The 23,367-nt window shown below is 46.3% G+C and overlaps 1 protein-coding gene across 9 annotated transcripts in view; it reads left to right on the top strand.

Moving 5' to 3' along the window:
• The window catches only part of PALM2AKAP2 (PALM2 and AKAP2 fusion), a 538,506-nt gene that overhangs the window by 284,729 nt on the left and 230,410 nt on the right, over positions 1-23,367 (top strand). For all 9 annotated transcript variants that reach the window (XM_070459308.1, XM_070459307.1, XM_070459310.1 and 6 more), the window contains exons 5-6: positions 17,191-17,305; positions 18,376-18,397. In XM_070459308.1, the coding sequence (XP_070315409.1) occupies positions 17,191-17,305; positions 18,376-18,397 (137 nt within the window). The remainder of the gene's footprint in view (positions 1-17,190; positions 17,306-18,375; positions 18,398-23,367) is intronic.

Genomic DNA, 23,367 nt, shown 5'->3' with positions numbered 1-23,367 from the left:
GCAGTATTCTGGCCTAGAGAATTCCACGGACTGTATAGTCCATGGGGTCGCAAAGAGTCGGACACGACTGGGCGACTTTCACTTTCACTGGTGCCTCTGACAGTCAGCCAGTTGCAGGAAGGTGCCCAGGAGAGAGGTGGGCAGGAAGGGAAGGCTCAGGGTCTTGCTAACCCCTCGTAGACTCTAGGCCCTAGGCTCCCTCAACCACTTCGGCTCATAGTCTCACAATTGAGTGTTGCTCTTTTTTTTTTTTTTCAGCCCAGCCTATGGGGCCACACTCATGCAGAAAGGTTGACTTAAGGCGCCCTCAGTGTCATTATAGCATCAATATCAGTCAGTGGAACTCTTTTTTGCTTCCCGCAACAGTCCACGCCAAGCACAGCCTTCTCGTCTCTTGCCCGGATAAATCCTAGTTGATCTTTCTGTTTTCATTCTGTCCGTCTGCCTTCCACCCACTTCTGTTCTTCACACAGCTGCCAATATGGTCTTTCTGGAACATGGTTGATAGGATTACTCCCTTGAAACAGACCAATAAGAAAATGGTTTCCTGTTGCCTTTAGGACCGAATCTAAACTCCTGAGTCTGGCATTTGAGAACCATCGCATCTGAACCCTCCTCTCCGCATCACTGGCTCCCCATCATGAACACACTCAGAAGAGCCTGGTCCTACAGAGATGCTTACACCTCCTTGCCCATTTCTGCCTCAGAGCATCTGTGTCCATGCTGTCGCCTTTGCCCATTATTCCCTCTAAAGCGCTCTCTGCCTTGATCATTTTTTCCTCATCCTTCTAGAGCCTACTGAAATGTCCCAAACTCCTGGAATCCTGCCCCGCCTGCTCCTTAAGCAGGTTTAGTCAAGCTCTCTCCTTTGCATCCCCAACAAGCCCTGGCCAGGCCCCCTTAGAGCTCCACCGAGAGCTATTTGGTAAATGTTTATACACCTGCCTTCTCCATCAGATGATAAACTTATCAAAGATAGAGACTGGGAAGCTACCACTGTACTAGCTCAACACATGCTTGAAGCAGTTGATGAAAGACCCAGTCTAGTTCAGCCTCTCTTGGTAAGCCAGAGAGACCCAGACACTGTGGTGTCCTCTTACTACAACCTGGGCCAGAAACTGCACCTCTTTTCTCTTTAGGCATCTTCCTCCCAGCCAAGTACCTGATCTCTGAGCCTCATCTATACCTCGACCCAAAGCCACCAGTGTGGCCCTGGGCTCCGGAGAGGAAGGGGCAGGGCCCCGTGGTTGCGCCTCTGAGAACAGGCCGGCGAACAATGGCAGGAAGTGTCCAAGTGGCAAACAATCAGCCAGGCACAGCCCAAGTGGAGGCGCTTCCTGATTGGCTTGATTTGTTCTGAGCAGGAACTCTTAGAATAACTTTGGAATTATCCCAGTGGGATGGCAGATTTCTCCACGGAGGAGGAGCTGTCACCTGGTAACGTCAAGCATGGAAAACATGATTGGAAAAAAAGCAAAGCCTAAGAAAGATCCCTTTAGGAAGATCGTTTGGGTTTAGCAGACCCCACCCCCCCGCCCCACCTCCCAGCTCCTGCCACGACATCCCAGGGCAGTCTCCTTTGGCGTCTCCTCTCTGGGCGCAGTTGCGCGGACACCTGTGCCTTCCAGATGGAGACTGTTCTCCCTCCGGGGCTCAAAGGCCAGAGGCGCCGTTGCCCTTGGGTGCCCTGTCGGCGGCTCATGGAAGCTCAAGCTGTCAGTGGCCACAGGCGGTAATGCCCCCTCTCAGAACCACATTCCTGCGGGAGACAGTGATTGAGCGCCGGCTGTGTACAGAGCCTTGCAGGCATCGCAAGGGGGTGTAGCGAGACACCAGCTGCTGTCTCCACTCACAGCGCAGTGATTGCCAAACCGCGTTCTGCTCTATGGAAAGGCCACGCCAGGCGAGGCTGGGGTGAGAGGAGGTGGAGGGGCTCCCCATCAGCTCACGCCTCAGCCAGGACAGCTCTCCCTGATCAAGTTGTTGGAAAAGAAAATTCTAGCAAAAAGAGGAAACTGAAAATCTTTGGGGGTAAGGGTGGTTTCATTTGCTTTTGGAAGGAGGAAGCACAGGACAACAGTTAGTATCCTAGGCTCCACAGTATAATAACCATAATGGAAAAAAAGAAAAGAACATATATACATATATTAATATATAGGGCTTCCCAGGTGGCGCTAGTGGTAAAGAATCTGCCTGCCAATGCAGGAGACACAACAGACACAGGTTCGACCCCTGGGTTGGGAATATCCCCTGGAGTAGGAAGTGGCAACCTGCTCCGGTATTCTTGCCTAGAAAATCCCATGAGCAGAGGATCCTGGCGGGCTGCAATCCATGGAGCCGCAGAGAGTCAGACAAAACTGACTGAGTATGCGCACACACACAGACACATGTATCTGAACTGCTTTGTTAATTCACTTGAAACTAACACAGTAGAGTAAAATCAATTATGCTTCAATTTAAAGAAAAAAGAAAAAAGTCCTAGGCTCCAGCAGGGGGCAGACCTGGGTTTGGACTCCAGCTCTACCTTCTGTTGGTGGCTGATCACAAGTTACTGATCCTTTCTCAGCCTCTGGTCTGTCACCTGTCAAGTGGGGATTATAGTAGTAGTTACTATGCAAATTGCAGAGAAATGAACAATGCTTGCAAACCATGTAGCTCGTTGTCTGGCCCCATGGTAAATGCTCACCTAATGTCAGCTATTTAACTACTGCTCCTCTTGGACATTAAGTAATGTTTTTTCGTGGATGACTCATTAATATACTAACTCAAGTATCTTGAAAGTGCTCTCAGCCTCCCCAGAGTAACCTCCTGTATAGGACAACAGGCAGAAATGTGTTGATTACACCCCCCCCCCCCGAGTGGGCATTTATAAAAGCTGTGGCTGAAGCCGTGTGGATGTGCACACACATACGGAAGCTGATGAGAAACTCTCACTGAGCAGGAAAACGACCAGAGTGCTGGGTTTAGGCACAAACAATGCATAAATGGGGATTTGGAAGAGAGGAATGCGCCACATAAACAATTTTCATAGTCGGAGATGAAACCCCACATGCTTCCTGCTTGAAGGAGTGAATTCAAAGAGAATCACAGGCGGAAATGAAGTACAGGGATGGTCCCTCTTTCTGGCCCAATTCTGCACATCTGTTTCTCCTCCACAGGAGGTTTTATTTAGGTGAGCCTCAGAGTAAATAAGAACAGTATGTTACACTCAGACACACACACACACACACATATACATGGAGTCAGGTGAAATTGTTTATTTGAGATATTTGGGGAAGAGTGAAAAGTCTAAAAATCACAGCAGCTACCTTCTATGTCATATCAGAGAAAACAAATAAGACAATTTTTTTAAATCAGTTATTTGTACCAAACCCATAGTTGCCATTATTTTTAATTTTTTTAAGAATCATTTTTGACTGAAGGAGTTGAGCAAAAGGGTCTGTCTTGAAGCTACTTCCAACTAAGGAACAATTCACACATTCATTTATAGAGCCAGTATGTCTTGAAAGCTTTCACTAAGCCAGGTTTCTTATTAGACCCAAGCTAGCCTGATGCTAGAAGCCACATTCAAGGAAAGATAAAGGAGAGATGGTTGTTATCCTCAAGAGTTTTGCAAATGGGAGGTGGGGATGAAACTCCAGATCCAGAAGAAAGTGATTAAAATACAATGGCATACGATTGGTGATGGAAATATGTCTATAAGATATGGCAGCAAGCAAGCATGGGAAAGGCATCAGGGAGGACTTCCAGAAAGAGGAAATACCTAAGCAGATTAATAAGTGGTGATAACCCAAGGGAACAAACTGACAGAACTTAGTGGCTCGTATATGTGGGTGGTGTTTACCAAAGACGGGCGAGGCAGAGGTCATGGTAGCATCCAGAGACTCAGACATAGAGGTCACACTTGTGTTGCCAAAGGGGCGGGAAGGTAGAGGAGTGGATGGATGGGAGTTTGGGGTTAGCAGGTGCAAACTACTGTATTTGGGAAAGACAAGCAACACGGTCCTATTGACTAGCACAGGGACACAAGGAACTATATTCAGCATCCTGTGATGAGCCATAATGTAAAGAATATGAAAAAGAATATATGTATATGTATAACTGAGTCACTCTGCTATACAGCAGAAATTAGTACAACATTGTAAATCAACTACACGTCAATAAAAATTTTTTGAAAAATTAGACAAAAACACAAGATAACATCCAGGTTTCCGTCTTAAGTAGGATGAATTCATGGTGGTACCAGCAGCAGAACTAAAGAAGGCCAGATGGAGGAACGGCTCTATGAAGAGGATAAGTTTGGTCTCACATATGTTGGATTTGGGTCATCCAGGTGGAGACACTGAAAATGCAGTTGTCATGTAGAGGCTGGAGTTAGGAGAGAGGCTGAAGGTTGGGTAGATGAAAGTCTGTGTTTAGGTGGAAATTAAAACTCGAGGGTGGACGGAATAAGTCAAGGATAAAGTATCCAGCCAAGTGGCCATTTGGTGAAGAAGTAGAAAAGGCACCTGTATTGAGGATGTGGTCTCTAAGCTTCTGAAGGGGCGGAGGAGGGGTCCTCAGAGTTTTATAAAAGAAAGAAGTCAGTCGATTCACACTGAAGGGTGTCCGTTAGATGTGGCAGTTAGGATGTCATGGACTTTAACAGGACCAGATTCAACGGCATGGCAGGTGCCCAGGTGGAGTGGAGTGGGTTGAGGGGTGACTGGGTGTGACGAAGCTGAGACAGCAAGAGGCAGGCAAGTGCTATTGGGGAAATCTGGAAGAGAGATTCAGCAGTAATAGGAACAGGACTCAGGGTCAAGAGAAGTTCACCTATTTTTGGTGTGAGAGAATTTATTCTAAAGGGACTAACGGGAAGGAGGCATCCTGGAGATAAGTTGAAGCTACACCAGAGGAGGGGTCTTTGATAAAGGGCCATCCCAGAGGCGTTTGCACAAGGTCAGGTCCACAGATGGAGTTATTGACCTTCACCGGGAAGGTCCCTGATTCAGAGGCCGGAGGTGAAAGGCTGGATGAGACATTTTGTTCTCTTCCTGCAGAGAAAGATATTTCTTGGAAAGATAGGATTTGAGTTCCTGAGAAATGTATTGCTTTGGAAGGAGATCATCTCATTTTCATGTAATCAAAACTCTTTATTTCTGATGAAACAGACTCACACGAGAATCACGCCCAAGACATCAAGGCTCAGTGCCTGCTTGGAAATGATTTTCTGTAGCAGAAATCAACTTGCATAGATTCTGACAGTGTGAGCCATGTGACTTCAGATGAGCTAAATATACAAGAAAAGAATAGGCTGGTTTCCAGAGGCTAAGAGAAACTGACAGAGAAATTTTCATTCATATTTACTTGGGATTAAATTTGATTGTACCAACATCAGTGATGAAAAGTGCTAATATGTCCCAGCAGTTCACTCAGATAAAAATAGAAAGCAATCCAGTATTGATTTTTTTCCAATGAATATACAAATTTTAATACATTTTACGGAGTGGTGAAAGTAGCAAAACCAAGCTGAGAGTTTAAAAATTATATTGCATAGCACCATCTCCAAGTTAGTTTCACTGTAGAATCCCTTAAAAATGTATTCTTGCTTTGCTTTGCTTTTCATTCACTCAAAACCCATTTATCGGGCCTCTCTGTATACAGAAAAGAATATAAGGGAAAAAAAGAATATATTGTACAGTAATAAAATCATGAAATATTGTCCTATTTCTCACTAAGCCTGTACTCAGAGAGGGTAGCACAGGTCGGGTTGGGGAGAATGGACACATTTTTAATGCCCCAATACCAGGTGAGGTATCCCAGGTATCTTAGAGGGCTAAGGATGCTGTTAGCTCTCTAAGGGTGCCATGATGAGGATTGGGAAGGAGTGAACACATTAGGATGAGTGGGAAGAAAAGCATTACTAAGGCAACAGTTTGGGCTTTGATTATCAGATGTGTTTCCAGGAGACAGAGCTGAGAGAGAGAAGTCCAGGCTTTTTCACAGAGCAGCATGCTCTCTGTTCTGGCTGGGACATGGGAATGTGTAAGGCTGGGAAGGGGTGAGAGCAGACCATAGAGGGTGTGACCTTCCATCCTAAGAAGGTCAATCAGATTCGGGAAGGAGATGGTGGGGAACCAGAAACTTTTCAACAGGGGAAAGGATATGAGCTACACTTTAGGAATTCTTAAAGGCACCATTCTCTTCTCGGCCATATTTCTGTCTCCATGATGACGAAGGGGGAAAAAATGAAACTAGCTTTAGTTTCCACTGACACCTTGCAGTCAAGGAAGGTCCTGTTCTTTCACAAGGAGAAGTGGAAATCCTCTGTTTATTTAAAGGCCATTAACCTTTTTCACAGTAAAATACCAAATGATCTGTGGTGATTCCAGATATACTCATCTAAATAAAAGGAAACTGTCTCCTTGCAAATTGAGTCACAAATAAAAAATATTTGGGGAGTGCCATAGAAACAAGTGCACTGTTTTCCTGAAATATGGAAAATGAATTTTATAGCATCTAGTTGTGTGAAAGGATACAGTATTCTGCCCAGTGTCCTACCTGGAATATGGAAAGAGAAAGCTCTTAAGATAGATAGATAGGGGGAAGGATGGATGGACAGACAGAGAGATGGATGGATGATAGATAGATAAATAAATAGATGGGTGGATGGTTAGATAGATAGAACTAAATATTCTTATAATGGAGGGGTTACATAATCAGGTCCCAGGTAGAACTGAGGATCCAGGCAGCGAAAACTAACAGGGCAGTCTTCAGAATCCTGCTGTAGGAATGATTATCCACGCACCTACCATTATTACCTATTCTTGGGTTACTCCTCCCAAGATGCAGATTTCTAGCAGGAGTCCAGTTGACCTACTCCTTGGCCAGGGATGTGGGACCCTTTGATTAATAGTTTCGCCAAATCCACAAGGTACTCCAGAGAAACTGTTTCCCAGTGGTGGAGCTGCATGCTCTTCCCCAAAGGAAAGGGGCAGGGATCCTGAGCAGGTGAAATTAGTAATGCCCACCACCTTAGCATCTGTCACCTCACTCACTTCTGGACCACCTATATAATATGTCTTCTGATCCCACTCTGTAACCAGAACTCCAGGGTCATAGGCAAGCTCTGTGTTGTTGAGTCTCCTGTGTAGGGGTGATTAGCTTACTAAGCTGCAAGGCTTTCTTCTGGGTCGGTCTTTCAAATGTGTGGACAGCCCAGTCCTGGCTATTTCTGGTACGATCCAGCTGGCAGAAGCTGTGAGCATCAGGCTGACACAAACGTCGCAGCCCCAGCATACCAGAGATGCTAAGACTTGGATGATTGTCGTTGCGCAAAGAGTGGTAACTTCCCCGCTGAGGCTTTGGATGGGGCAGGATGTTGAGTGGAGTGAAGCACAGCCCTAAGCAAGCCCTACCTTGAGAGTAGATTAGCAGGAATGGATTGCAAACCTTGCGATTGTTCATTTCCTCCCCCCACCTTTTGCTGCTGAGACATTATGAAGCTCTGGGTTGTGATTAGCTATGGCTCCACACCCTCAGTATACTTCTATAAGCATTCATTCAAAATTCAACAATATGTGGTCAACTGCATCACCTAGGATTAAATGTCAATGCAAGTAACAAAGACCCACAGTCATAGTGGCTTATATAAGATGTTTATTTCTCACTCCAGGAAAAATCCATAGGTGGGCTGTCAAGCACTCTCTGGTGGCCGTGAGCTGGGAAGTCCTTAGGGACCAAGCCTTCTTCTAGCTTTTCCCTCTCCTGTCTGTTCTCAGAGTCCAGGATGGCAGTGAGAGCTTCACCCGCATGTCTCTGCATTTCAGGCAGAAGGATGAAGGAAAGGATGAAAGAGGAAAGGGGTACAGAAGGTTCTAGAAACTGCCTGCCACACTTTGACTTACATCCCTTTGGCCAGAGCATGCTGCCCGTGGTCACAAAAGATGCTAAGGAGTGTGGACATTGTTCTCTGTGGCTCATGCCCAGCTTAACTTTAGGGATTATGTTGCAGTGAGAGAAGGGGAGGGTGGGTCTTGGTGAACAATTCGCAGCCTCTTTTACATTTTGCTTCATGCTGGATGCATAAACAGGCAGCTCTCCTCTCCTCTGAGGAGCAAACTTTCTCCCTGAGGTGCTTATTTTGGCAGGTTGGTCAGACAGGTAACCCCACTTGACTGCTCAACTATGAAATTGCAATTCTAGGGGAAAGAACTGGTCTAAATTCAGCACCGTGGACCAGTCTGTCAGCATATCCTTTTTATTCTGGGAGAATTTACCGCATCTCTAATACACGTCACCTGAGCAGCAATGGTTGACCTCTTCATAGCCTATGTCTGTGACCCGGGCCCGGGTCCCTTGACAGGAAAATTATAAAGGGTCCATTGTCAGGGAGAGGCTGGTCTTGTTCAGACCTTGTTCAGAAATGTACTTAGAGTCCCCAGGATTTTGTGAAAATGTTTCTTTTTATATGTCTTTTTAATTGTTTATTTATCTGCCTGCCCTGGGTTTTAGTTGTGGCACGCGAACTCTAAATTCTGGCATGTGGGATCTAGCCCCCTGACCGGGGATTGAACCTGGGCTCCCTGCATCGGGAGAGTGGAATCTTAGCCACTGGACCACCGGGGAAGTCCCTGAAACATTTGTTTACTGCTCCTCTCACTTCAGCTTTTAGCTGGTGCTGAGTTGGTTCTATGAGCAACCCCAGAAGTCCTCCTTCCTCTTGGTCACTCCACCCTTTCCCCTTCTGCTCTTCCCACCACCCCCCACCCCGCTAAAAAGTGAAACTGTTGGTTGCTCAGTCGTGTCTGACTCTTTGCAACCCCATGGACTGTAGCCCACCAGGCTCCTTTGTCCCTGGAATCCTTCAGGCAAGAATACTGGAGTGGATTGCCATTCTCTTCTCCAGGGGATCTTCCCAACTCAGGGATTGAACCCAGGTCTCCTGCACTGCAGGCAGATTCTTTACCCTCTGAGTCACCCAGGAGGCTGGGCCCCAATTCATATCATCCATGCTCCCCACTGAATAGGAAGTTCCATTTGCCTTTGCTTTTCCCATTTCCCAAGTGGAGCCCCTACAAGTCATGGTGTTTGCTAAACTTGACCTCTGCACTTCCAAGGGTTGGAACTCAGACCATGAGTGGAAGCTGGTCAACTTTCACTGACCACTGCTGATGGTCAGCACTGTCCAAAGAGGGAAGGGCTGCCTTGAGAGGTGGTAAGTTCTTTTTGTGCAGAGGATTTCAAGCCGAAATCCTGGGTGGAGAACAATTTAGGAGGTTTGTGTTTCTGGAAATCAATTAGGTTAAATGGCTTCTACCTCCAGCGTGATCTTCTGTGGTTCTATGAGCATGAAAAATCCATTGTGTTGCACTGTGAGTCCTTGAGGAAGTGAGGAAAAAGAAGAAAGTGATCCTAGAGAGGTAGCCGAAAGCAATGGCAAAGAGTCCTGATTCTCTAGGACTAGTTCTCCAGTACCAGGGTCCAAATCCTGGCCTCATTATGATTGTGACCCTGAACCAGTCGGTAGTATTCTGTATCTCAGTCCTTCATCTGCGTAAAGAAAGAGAAAGAATTCTTGTTTGATGGGATATGAAGATTAAGTATCATAATGCATCTGAAACAGGGAGAACAGTGCTTAGCACATAGTAAGCACTCGACAGTGCTCCTCATTATTATTGTTGTTACGTACAAATAATATATACATAACAAAAACAGTGTTAGAATTCTTAGTTTTGTAACAATTATTCTCACCATCTGGAGAAGGCAATGGCACCCCACTCCAGTACTCTTGCCTGGAAAATCCCATGGGCGGAGGAGCCTGGTGGGCTGCAGTTCATGGGGTCGCTAAGAGTCGGACACGACTGAGCAACTTCACTTTCACTTTTCACTTTCATGCATTGGAGAAGGAAATGACAACCCACTCCAGTGTTCTTGCCTGGAGAATCCCAGGGACGGAGGAGCCTGGTGGGCTGCCGTCTATGGGGTCGCACAGAGTTGGACACGACTGAAGCGACTTAGCAGCAGAAAGAAAAGATGGAATACATCTGAGTTTATTGGCAAAGTCTTCCCCAAACGGTTAGACTGTTGGAAACCCAGTCTGTATTAGTTTGCACCTTTTGCATTCAACTGAGAGATGCCCATGCAAAGGAAACACTGATTGGCTCCTGTGAGTTAAACAGGCAGAGATACTGCAGAGAATCGTGGCAAGCAGGAGCTAGAGAATCAGTGGCCCAGGCCCCCTCTTTTGTTCTCATCTCTCTTTGAGCCTCGTTTTCTCCCACTGAAGATGAAGGAAGGAAGGAGGGAAGGGTCCCCACAGGGCCTGGAAGGCCAAGTATTTCTGGGCCATCCAAGGCCCAGCAGAATGAGAGCACAAAGTGAGCAGTGGGGGTGAGGGACCTGGATGCTGAGAACCTCTGAGGCATCTTGGTGAACCATGTCCTCTGGAGGATAGAGTGTGCAGTCCCTGAAAAGGCCATGCAAGGCCACATGCTCCTGGGTGAGGGAGGGACATATGATATTCTGGGCCTCAGCCTGTGTTATCGCCTCTGCCTGGCCTGTTTTCTTCTCTTTTCCACCTGATGAAGGCATCCTTCAAGGCCCAGCTAACATAATACTTACTCAGTCAAGTTTTCCTCGCCACTTTGTATCTGTAGGAAATTGCATTTAGCTGTGATCACAACAGTGGCTTAAACTTATAGCAGAAAATCTGGAGTGAACTGTCCAGAGCTGGTGTAGTCACTCCAGGATGCTAACTAGCACCCAGGCAATTTCTCTCTTTCTGTACACTCAGGCACCCTTAGCAGACTCTTGTTCCTATGGACACAAGGTGACAACTCCACCTATAGCATCATATTCTTTATGGTAGGCAGAGTAATGGACCCCCAAAGATATCTACATCCTAACCCCTAGAACCTGTAATTATGTTAGATTACATGGCAAAGGGGAGTTAAGGTTACAGATGAAATTAAGGTCTCCAAACATCTGACTTTAACATAGAGAGATTCCCCTGGATTATCTGAGTTGGCCCAATCTAACCGTAAGGATTCTGAAAGTGGAAGAGGAAGCAGAAGAGAGTCAGAGGGAGATGTGACTGGGGAAGAATAGTCAGAGAGCTACAGCATTGCCTAGGGCTTCCCTGGTGGCTCAGAGGTAAAGAATCCGCCTGCCAATGCAGGAGCTGTGGGTTCCATCCCTGGGTCAGGGAGATTCCCTGGAGAAGGAAATGGAAACTGATCCAGTATTCTTGCCTGGAGAATCTCATGGACAGAGGAGCCTGGAGGGCTACAGTCCATAGGGTCACAAAAGAGTTAGACAGGACTTGATGACTGAACAACAGCCTTGTTGACTTTGATAGTGGAGGAAGGGGCCATGTGGTAAGGACTGTGGGTGGCCTCAGGGAGCTGGCAAAAGCAAGGAAGCACCTCTTCCCCAAAGCATCCAGAAAGGAGCATAACTCTGCCACCCCGTGACTGTAGCCTGGTGACATCCTTGTCAAACTTCCGACCTGCAAAAATGTAATATAGTAAGTTGATATTTTGTAAGCTACTAAGTCTGTGTCATTTGTTACAGCAGCAACTGGAAGCTAGTACATCCCTCTAGCACCAGGTCCCTCTACTAGGCAGAAAGAAGGGAAAGGTCAAGTGCCACTTAAATCAACTCTCCCCGTTTTAAGGAGCTTTCCCAGAAGTCTTGCCCAGAATGTCTACATACAGCTCACTGGCCAAAACTGTCCTATGGCCACCTTTCTATGCAAAGAAAGCTGGGATGTGTAAATTTTCAGCTGGGTACATTGCCACCCATCCCCCATAAAATAAGGATTCAGTTAGCATGGGAGAAGGGGAGACTAGATCTGGGACAGGCAACTTGGAGTTCCTCCACATTCCCCGGCGGAACTGACAATTTTCCAAATTGTCAATTTTCCAAATTGCTATTCTTTCCTTCAGCTCTTTGTGGGCTCTTTTGCAATTTGTGCATTTACTTGACTGTTCTCATTACTTTACTAAGAGGTCCCCCGACCAGACACAATGGCTGATTAAGCTTTCTGTCCCTGATGTTCAGCGCAGTGCCTGCTAGAAGGTAGGTGCTTGCATTAAGTTGGATAGATGGATGTATAAATAGACTTTGAATGAGAGAATGATCGATGCACTTCATAGCGCCATAGGTCCTTTGTATTGTCTTGTGACAAAGGTCTATTGGGGTTAGGTTAGATTTTATAAGACCGCTTGGCCAGGATCACAACCTCAACTCCAGTAAATTGAACGTGCACAGCTGCAGTGTATCACCAGTCTTTACTGTCTATTACAGTCTGCTTCTTCCTCCAGAGAAACTAAGCAAGCTGGTCAAAGGCTGTTAAGTACACCTGTCTCAGCCTAAAGAGCCTCAGTTAGCCTTGAGTGTAAATTACACTTCCTGCCTGTTCTTTATTTTTAGCTGGGCAGTATCTCCTTGGTTCCTCCTGGGAAGTCTGCATTAGATTTCGGTCAACGAAGCTGGAAAACAGTGGCATTTCTAAGCCAAATGGGATGACTTTTATTAACCCCACGAATCTTGGTTTCTTGGGAAGCTCCTCAGGCTTGTGACTCAGGCTTTCCTTGGAAAGATGGCAGTCTGGGCTTTCCAGTGCCCGCACGTGCATTTGTGGAGAAATCTGCTATTTGGATCTGACTCATTTAGACATATACAAACTGTAGATTTCTTGAGTTCATTCCCTTTGGATTAAACTCAATTGTCCTTATCTTGAAAGCCTAGTTTTGTTACTTTTTTCCATCCCCCCTCCTCCCGCCCCATGTTCCTTCTCAGTTACGCAGTATCACGACCCAAATCTTTAGCACTTGAGCTGTATGGCCAAGAGCCTTGAAACCAATAGGGCCTGGGCAGTGGAGATGATCAGGCCAGCCATTGGGCATCACATCACAGAGAATTCTTAATCACCTGAGGCTGCTTCATTGGGAGTAGTGAGTTACTTAGAGTCAACCTTTTTGTTTTAAGTCAGAAATTTTTAACCTAATTTTATGACAGAATCCCTTGTAGTGCCTGACTCTGAGTCCAGCCAGATAAGCTCCATCAGTGTTGGTAGAACTGAGTGTCAGTTGATGTTGTATTCATTTTAACACCCCACTGGACCTCAGCTCCTTTTTGGTGCCACAGCCCATGAAGGGCAGCCTTCTCAGTGCTAGGCCAGAGGTGGCATTTTTAAAATGTGATTTATTGTTTTTATTTTGCCTAGATATGTAATATCTGGTTTTTAAATTATATTAAAAATATTGAAAATTAAAAAGAAGAAAATTAAAAACACTCAGTATCTCATTACCCAAAGATAACCACCACTGATATTTTCCTATTTTGTCAAAGTTAAAATTTGTATAGGGGTGCCCTGTACTCTTCTTGATTTCTCTGAGGCTTGGGGAAATGGGGAGAGGGTAGTTTATAGTTCTTCTAATCTCTTAGCTTCAGGTATTATTAGGATATATGCACACACACACACACACACATATATTTGCGTGCATGTGTGCATGCTATGTCACTTCAGTTGTGTCTGACTTTCTGTGACGCTATGGACTGTAGCCCACCAGGCTCCTCTGTCAATGGGATTCTTCAGGCAAAAATACTGGAGTGGGTTTGCCATGACCTTCTCCAGGGGATCTTCCCCATCCAGGGATTGAACCCTTATCTCTTACATCTACCTGCATTGGCAAGCAGGTTCTTTACCACTAGTGCCACCTGGGAAGCCCACAAGTATTTATATGTGGATGGAATACATACTCTTGGAATATATATCATTAGGAGGTGTAATAATATTTATAATATGTATATATAAAACATATACATATTTGAGCTGTGTCAGTTAGCTATTGGCCAAAATAGTGCTCTGTGACAAGCCACTCTCAAACTCAGTGCTTCAAAACAAAAGTCGTATGCTCCTGCTCACTCTCCTGTGAGGAGGAGACTGGGTGTTTGCTGATCTGGGCTGGGCTTAGCTGAGTGGCTCTAATTGAAGGTGCAGGTATGACTGGCCATGGCTTCTGACTCTGGGTTGAGCTCCTGTCTACTCCCCACCTGTTCCTCCCGGGGCTCAGGCTGAAGGAACAGCAGCTGCCCAGAGAAACTGTTCTTTTGGTGCCAGAAGAAACTCAAGAGGACGAGCCCAGTTGGGTGGATATGTTCCAAGCCTCTGCTTGTATCATGTCTGCTAACATCCCATTGGCTGATGCAGGTCACATGGCTGCACCCAAAATCAAGAGCAGGGAAGCATATCCCACCTCCTGTGAGGACAAAGCAAATCATGTGGCCAAGACCAATATCAGTGGTTGAGGACATATATGTTTTTCCCATGAAGGTGCAGGGGGAAGGGAGGGAATTTGAGAATAATGGAGTCAACCCACATTCTAGACATCTGCTGAGGTATTCAGTTTTTTTGAGATTCAAATGAAATCTGCTAAAAACTCACCTGGCCAATCTCTAGGAAACCTCTATTCGGAGCTCCCCTACCCATTGAACTGGTTCCATTTTAGGTCACTTGAGTTGTCCCTATTCCATGCTCCTGTTCCTTTTCTTGATTCCTCCCAAAGTAATTGACACAGATGTATATATCAATAAAAGATGTAATAAACATTTGGAACAGCAAAGCTTTATATCTCTGTTTATCTAGCGATGCTGCTTGGCCCTCTCCTCTAGGTTGTTTGCCTCTCAGCCCACACACAGCCTCTCAAGTCAAAGCTTGCTGAAGAATTCACCCTGTTCTCAGAAATCTGAAGATCTCCTCTTGGCTGAGCTATATGACTTTTTGCAACTTGATTCATCTTTTATCATTCATTCAACATACTTGTATTGACTGTTCGTGCCTTTCCCATGGTGAATTTATACTCTATTAATGGAAATTAATAATTTATGTATACTCTGATGCAGGGTTTAGAGTTACTAAACCTTGGCCCTGTTGGTTTTAGGGGGGCAAGTCATTCTTTATTGTGGGGGGTGTTCTGTACTTGGTAGTGTGTTTATAAACTGCTACCCCCTAAATGCCAGTAGGACCAACTCCTCTCTGCTTGAGTAATGGACAACCATACTATCTCCAGACATCTCCAACTATGCCCTAAGGGACAGAAGCACCTTGGTTGAAAACCAATGCTCTAACATATAGTGGACTTGATAAGACCACTGATATTGTTATTTCCTGATGGTGAATGTATGAAAGCCTCATGAGGTGGGTGGTATCTGAGCTAAGATTTCAATAGTGGCTAGGGTTTGGAGATGGATTTTCTGGAGAAGGGCAAATCAGTGGTCACAGATGGGCACATAAGGAGTAGCTCTGTTTAACCGAAGCATAAAGTGAAATGAGCACGTTGTTAAGAGCAGAGGCTCTTATAGGCACTAGGAGGCTAGATACTGTAGGGCTGTCTTAGTCATGAAAAGAACTGCCACTTGTACTGTGAGGGAAGCGGTCAGTATATCTGAAGCTCTGTTCATCTGGAGGGAGTACAGTTATAGCATTTGTCTTCATGTTCAGTCACTCAGTCGTGTCTGACTCTTTGCCACCCCGTGGACTGTAGCCCACCAGGCTCCTCCGTCCATGGGGTTTCCCAGCAAGAATACTGGAATGGGTTGCCATTTCCTTCTCCAGGGGATCTTCCCAACCCAGGGATCGAACCGTGTCTCCTGCATTGCAGGCAGATTCTTTCCCTTACTCTTCAGAAGATCTCACTCTGAACGCTTTAGGTTAGGTCTCAGTTTAACAGACCTGGTTAGCCGGTTCCCTGCAGCAGATTAGAAGGTAGAAGAGGAAAGGCGGAGGAAAAGGACAAACATAGGCAGGCACGTTCTGCAGCAAAACTTCCAACATGACAGAGGACGAAGAGAGCAAAAGCAGAGCTGAGTGAATGAATGAATAAATTCAGACTAAATGATTTGGAAGCATCATAGTATGGAGTCCTGTAGGTAGGGGAACGCCCATCCCTTCATAACCCCAAAACACTGGTACATTACAGTACCGCCCTATTTATTCAACATACGCAGTGTGTTTAAAGGCAGGGCATATGTGAAGTACTCTAGTGACGAACCGTGTGACCAGAGTTTGGCACAACGGTGAGGAGCAGGGTCTCGAGTTATACTTCTGGCTTAAACCCTAGCTTCAACACTCTGTACCAGTAAACTAGTTCCCTAGCCCTGCCTTGCCTTAATGAGTTCGTCTGTAAAATGGGAATTCCCTGCTCATAGGGTCATAAGGAAGCTTAACTACAACAATCCACGTGAATTCTTAGCTTAGCTCTTGGCACAGATTGTGCTCAAGAAAAGTTACATGGTTATTACAATCATTTCATTGAAAGCATAGAGCTGACAAGGCCTCCCTCACAACTTCAGTGTAGCTGCCCTTCTGGAATATTCCCGGAGTCTCCAGGCTGTGCTGAAGTCTCCTTTTCAGAAAATATAGAGGTTTTGTAAAAACTGAGGAAACTTCCAGAAGAGCAGGGGCAGTTGTATCAGTCCCTTCCATCTCCTCTCTCCTTGGCAGGAGAAGTCAGGCCACCGAGGAAGGTGACAGCAGGTTCACTAGCCACCAGCCATGTCGTGGCAACATATTACCTTTGAGCGAGACCAGCTCTTCACCTTTTGGCCTACCTGACAGAACAGTTAGTACGAGATGGCAGAACATGAAGCTATTTTCCTTCAGATAGTATGTCTTAACCTATGAAAAATGGTGGCTGTTGTTTAGTCGCTGAGTCATGTCCAACTCTTTTGCAACCCCATGGACTGTAGCCCACCAGGCTCCTCTGTCCATGTGATTTTCCAGTCAAGCGTACTGGAGTGGGTTGCGGTTTCCTTCTCCAGGGAATCTTCCCCAACCAGGGAATGGATCCAGGTCTCCTGCATTGGCAGGCAGATGCTTTACCACTGAGCCACCTGGGAAGCCATGCTATGAAAAATATCTACCTCCAAATTAAGAATGCAGAGGAGAAGAGGGTTGAAAGGAAGGCACAAAGTGTACTGGAAAGTGGTGGCAGTGACTGGGTGGCCCCAATCTGCGTGGTTTCCCTTTGACCAGTGTCTGCTCAGGCAAAGGCGGCAACATGGGCTGCTCTGTAAGGCAAAGCCTGGCTGGGTACCACGCCATCATGTCAAACGGAGACCACCAGGGAGGCACCCGACAGGAAGAAGCTGCTCTCTGGCCAGAAGATAAAGTAACCTGTCTTCCGTTTGTGTGTTTTCCAGGCTGGAGCAGGAAATACAAGCCCTGGAAAGTGAAGAGTCCCAAATATCTGCCAAAGAGCAAATCATCCTAGAGAAGCTAAAAGAGACAGAAAAATCCTTCAAGGACTTTCAGAAGGTGAAGGAAACTAACGTCATTTCTCTCAGTTATACCCCTGGGGAAGCGGGCACACCATGACAGTGCCAATTGGAGAAAAGGCCAGTTGGTGTGGATGAGAAGCCAGGACCACACACCCTGCAGTGAGGGCTAGATGCATGAGAACCAGAGCCGTCTCTGAAGCTGCGAGTGGCGGATTGGTCTAAAAACCAATTCTTATGAAGCAGATTAAACAGACTCCCCGTGGCTTTAAGTCTTTCTTTTATAAAAAGGCCAGGAGCAAAACCGTATCAAATGGGCATGAATCCCAAAAAAGAAAGTGTCAGTGAAACATGAAATTTTACCGCACAGGCATGCCTCAGAGATATGGCGAGTTTGGTTCCAAACCGCTGAGATTAAGTGAATATTGCAATGGAGTGAGTCACATGAATTTTTTGGTTTCCCACTGCATATAAAAGTTATGTTTATACTATATTGTTAGTCCATTTAGTATGCAATAGCCTTATGTCTAAAAAACAATGTACATATCTTAATTAAAAATAATACTGTTGGAACAATGGTGCTGACAGATTGGCCTAACTGGGGATTGTCAGACACCTTCCATTTGTTTAAAAAAAAAAAAAAAAAGCAATATTGAGGCACAATGAAACGAGGTATGCCTGTCTATGAAAACACATGGTTCTGTGTAGCAAAGAGAGAATCCATAATGCCAGCAGGTTCTGAATAACTCAGGACCACCCTCCCCTCTATTTTACAACTCCTGTTTCCTCAGGTACCCAGCAATGATAGGAAAGCAATCTAAACACATTCATTACAGGAAGGGATTTTCTGTTATCGCTTCTCCAGCACAACCAAGAGTATTTGCTGGATAACTGAAATAAATGTCTACTGGGAGAAATTTGGGGTAAATAAAGTGCAAAGGGTAAACCTTTCCCTTAAATTTCGGGATCCCAAACAAATTTCCCAGAAGGAAAGAGAGCATGGGGTTTGCCCACCACGGTCAAGTTCTGCGGGAGAAAGACGGGCTGAATGAGTGAAGGGTCATCTCCCCACGTGTATAGTGACTCCCTGCCCTGCTTTTGTCTCCACAGAGCTTCTCCGGCGCGGATGGAGGTAAGTGTGAGCGCTCTCTCCCTATCTGTACCTGAAAGTTCTCATCTGTCAGCTTAGTGGGTCTCATTAACACAGGCTCCCTGGGAGATATGCTGCTTTGGTCTGGAGGGGCATCAGAAAGAAGGGGAGCGCTGTTTGCGAATGCTCAGGAGGGCCATGCCCCCATCTCCCCATGCTCCCCACTTCAAGGACTACTTCTTGATCAACTCTTCCTAGTTTTAGACTGCTGGCCCAGCTCCTCTTCTTCCCGTTTGGTCTCCAAGGTTCACTGCTTGGATCTCTCTTGAAATACACTCAGCCCAGAGCACCAGCCTCAGGACCAGTTCCCTGGCAGGGTTGAGCCCACTGGAACTGGTGGTTAGGTCTCCAGGTAACAGTACACATCAGGAGCCCATCATCTGATGTTTAAAAAACCTTCCTAAGGCCTCTGGTTTTACTTTGAATCAGAAAACCGCAGTTTCTCCAGCCTCCCTGGGAACCAGGGCTTTACAGAACTTCTCTCCCTGTGGGGCATGGTTGACTGGGGGCACAAGAAGGTTAGGAGCAGGTTCCTGGCTTTCTGACCCCATCCTGGCAAGATGGGCCTTCCTCTGCTCTCTCTCCCCTTCTCTGCCCCCTGCTTCCCTGCTGTCCTTCACTGGGGCCTTGGGATGAATTTGAGGTTGTGTGCCTCTCAGCTTTCACCTTGCTCCTCTAACTTTAGCTGCAAACTCATGAAAACCACTTGATTTCCACTTTTCACTCTGACCCTTAGCTCAACCTGTCCTAAAATGCCAGATCTTGTCAGAAGGAACAGATATTTTCTGCTCTCTTACAGCCTCTAAACCAGGAAGATGATGCGGGAGGTAGAATAAGCAATGGCATCAGTGTTTTCCCAATGTCTTTTGGAAATGTATGGTTAACAATTTTAAAATGCAGAGATGGATAAGGCATTTTTCTTATAATGTCTAGCAAAGATCCTTGCAGTAAGGATAATTCTAACTTCAGAAAACAAACAAACAAAAACTGGTGGTTTGTTCGGGTTCCCACTACCCAACAAATGAAAGGCAGGGGATCTGAATTTTGGCCCCTTGGGTGATCTTTGGGAAGGTATCAAATTCATGATCCCAGTGCATATGCTCGGAGACAAGTCCAGGTCGAGCCCACAGCAACTCCAGGAAGAGGACCTATGATAGTTCTACAACTTTCTCTAGGGAATAGCCAAGTCAGGACACTTGTTCTGTGTTTTGGAGGTGGAGTATAGGCTGAGGAGGTGGCCTTGACTGTTTTTGGGAGTTGGGGGTGGCAGCATGGGAAAGATAGTGGAGTTCCCTCATGCTGGGGCTCCCCTGAGGTCATGCATGTGATTAGCAGTAACACAGTAAGCATCAGACATGGACCCACAGACACCCACATACCGGAGGCATGCTCATCAACCTCTTATTCTTTCACTTCTTTTTTTCTCTTCCCTTCTCAAACCAGGACCTTTCTTAGGCTTCTTTCTCTAATTAGGGAAGGGATGGAACCTGCATACTGTGTCCCAGGGAAGGCTGTGTGGGCCGGGGAGACCCATGTAGTATGTGACTTGTTAACAAGCATCCACAAAGCCATGTCATAAACTCTCAGCACTCTCTCTTTATTGTTTTCACCGTGAACTTCTCTCATTTCCTCCTGCTCCATGTACTTCCCACTTCACCTAAGTTGTTCATAGAGGTGGTAAGAAATACAGTCATGACTTAGAAAGGAGCCTGCAGAGAAAAACAGCCCTTGTGATTTTATCCTCCATTGCTTTTTACGGGATGAGTGAAACTCAGGCTTAAGAGGATGCAAAAGTCTCAGGGGTCCCAGGAAATGGCCAGGGAAAAGTTTCCATGATCTTCCTTATTGCCCTGGATGGCGATACTTCCATGTCTGATTATAACTAAGCCTGGGAAGACCTTTCCATTACACCACATCTGTTAGCAAAGAGAGCAGTTTGAAGGAGGGAACACATCCTACCAAGAATGTGGTCAGTGTTTATAGGTCACTCTGTGGGTAAAAACCCATCATGAAGCACATCCAGTTTAGGAACTTTGAGCTGTCTGATTGTTTCCTCTTCCTTTGATTTCAAAGTTACCAAGACCCTCTTAGACTCAACCAATTGGTACTAAGACCTAACAAAAAATGACGGTAGAATAATAATGCCTTAGGACAGATACCCAACTTTTGAAACACGATGATTATAGAATCCAGGTCCAGCTGAAATTATAAAACTGTACAAGACCCTGCAGGGGTCAGCAAAAGCATCGCCAGAGTGATGAGTTGCCACAGAGTTGGCTGCTAGTGTGTGCTTGTATGATGACCCCTCTTCAGGTATCCTGTGTGTGTCCCCCTGTGCTTTTCAGAGGAAATAAAGATATTAGACTGCTGGATCACCAATGGTTTTTGATTACATGGTGGCCTTGGCAATCAAGAGCAATGTATTTTAATCCTGAGTAGAATTTCTTGGTCACGTACTTCATGATCCCCCCCACCACTTCCTCCCTACCCCACATACATCCTTGTTATATGGTGGAGTCAAAATTGATTGGGTGGGTTGTTTTTACTGCCCTAAATAGGCACAGTGTTTTTGCGTAAGTATATATTTCACATAGTATATACCTAGAACTACCTCTGTTCTTTACCTGTTGGGGAGCTGGTGTGAAACCCTTGGCCAGAACTGGCAAATGAAAACATCTGTCCTGGGCCTGTCTCATCCTTGCTGTTTGAGACTTTGTAGATTTCCGCCCCATCCCAGCCTGGGGCAGCCTGGAACCTTTCCCGCATCAAAACCCTCATACCAGTTGTTGGGACATAGTGTGTCTTCACTTGCCCAGAAGTCATGATTTTAGGAGAGTTTTCATCAGTTTTGTTTCTTTCTAACTTTGGCTATTTATGTTCTTCATATGGTGATGATTTTAGCAGTGCTGGGTAAGGGGAAGGGCTCACCTTTCTCCTCTGTTCTGTAGCTGACTGTTGGAGGAAGAAGCACAATAGACCACCCAGACTTGGTCAGGAAGAGGGCAGTGTACTGACTGAGGCCATGTGAAGGAATTCTCCCCCAGGAAGCTTTGGGCGCCCTGTTTCTTATTCCTTGTGTTGGTCTATCAGACCCCTCGGGGCTGGCAGAGCCTCAGGAATTACTACTTAATGATATATTGAGGAGCTGCCCTGTCCTCTTCCTTGGGCCCCATGCCCTGCCACCTCGTATCAGGCACAGAAACCATGGAGCCCCAGCCCCATAAGAGCTGTAGCCCATGCGCCTGTAGCCAGCGACCGCTGGGCAAAGGTACCTCCATCACCTGCTCCCTTCCGTCGGAGAGCTGCCTCCTGGGGGAGGCTGAAATGTAAGCAGTAGGAGTCATGTGCAGAATCCCCTGCCTGCAGGTGGCTTCTACTTCTTGCTGCTAAAACTTTCAGTATGCAGAAGTGTCCTAGAAATTCTATGTGTAGCATAGAAGGCACCAGACACGTGTGACCAGTCTGCAAAGTCTTACCTCGTCTTAATGGCTTGAGAGATTCAAATGCATCTCATTTGAACGCAGGCAGTCAGACTTACAGAGATTGCCCTTCCACAGATTTCTGGAAATCCTCAGGGAAACTCGGAAGTTGTGCACATCTGCTCTGGTCTTCTCTTATCTCCTAAACGGTGCTGCTCTTCCTTCCCCTGGACCACTGTCTCCTGCTCAGGCCCTGCTTTACCCCAGCTGTTGCTCTCTTTGGTCCTGCCTTCTGTGGCTTTGGGTCCTGACCCTTCCCACACCTCTCCAGAGTGACAGAGTCTGCAAGCTAACTTAAGGATCACTGGCAGAGCAGTTCAACGTGGAGAATAAAGGGCAACTTCAGACATGTGCCCATACTCTGAGGCCCTGGCTCCAATTCAGGTCATTTCAGAGGGTCTCTATAGGCTGCTTCCTGCTATCTTCCAGCCCAGCATCATCTCAAAGGCCCACCTTCCTCCCCTGCAGTGAAGGGCCTTCAGCTATGTCTGCCTGACCCAGTGCCCAACTCCAGCACACATGAGGCCCCAGGGAGGAACAGTAACCTGAGCTTCGCTGCAACCCAGGGCCTGCCTGCCAACTCCTGACTTCCGGTTCTGTCTCCCCAAAGAGTTGATACAGACAAAACCATTCTCTTAGAGAAGCTCCACCCCATCCGTTCCTTTTGCCCTGAGAACACGGTGGTCCAGTGTCACTACATCCTTGGTGATTCGCCTGCATGTGAGTCTGCAGTGGCCTCGTCGGTACAGAACTCAACTCATCCTAATTTGGTGTCTGTTCACAGCCCTTTCCTACATGAAATTAAAAAAAAAGAAAAAAACAGAAACCTGCTGGAATTAAGTCAGCATCAGTGGGGATACAGAGGACCGGATGGATGTGGGAAGGCTGGGTGACCGACTGGATACCAGGAGAGGGAGGTAGGGGCACCGCCCAGAATCCTGGGCGAACTGTGGTGCCAGTGAGCTCAGATACGCTCTTCTCAGTAGGGAGAAGCAGCAGATGAGTGGAGATGAGAGTTCCGTTTTGGACATGTTGAGCTTGAGATGATTTGAGGGCTATTGAATGGAATATGCAGTAAGCAGTTAGACGTGGTCATTGACCAGTGATCGACATTCCAGGTTTTGGGGTGTGTCCGTGGCACATGGAAGGAATCACATCACCTAGAGCCCAGCTTTCTAGAATGTTCCTTCATTTTCCCCCTGCTCTCTGGGGCATTCATAGATTCTTCCCTTGTCTCATCCCAGTGGTTTCCCCCTCTCCTCTAATACTTCGGCACACCTATTGACTTCCATGGCCTCCATCTCCCCAAATGAACTTTCAAGATATTTTCCCAAGCAGAGTCAGTCTCTCTTTTCCGCACGGCCACATTTCTTGCAGCTGAGCTCATGGTGCTATTATTTGGAATCTCAGGATTTTCTAGCTGAAACACCAGACAGAAGGACTAAAATTATGGGATAAATTCTGAAATTTTTT

This window comes from Odocoileus virginianus, chromosome 31 (genome assembly GCF_023699985.2).
Source record: "Odocoileus virginianus isolate 20LAN1187 ecotype Illinois chromosome 31, Ovbor_1.2, whole genome shotgun sequence".
Taxonomy (NCBI): Eukaryota; Metazoa; Chordata; class Mammalia; order Artiodactyla; family Cervidae; genus Odocoileus; species Odocoileus virginianus.
Note: the sequence above shows the minus strand (reverse complement) of the source record. Positions and strands in the feature narration are given on the sequence as shown.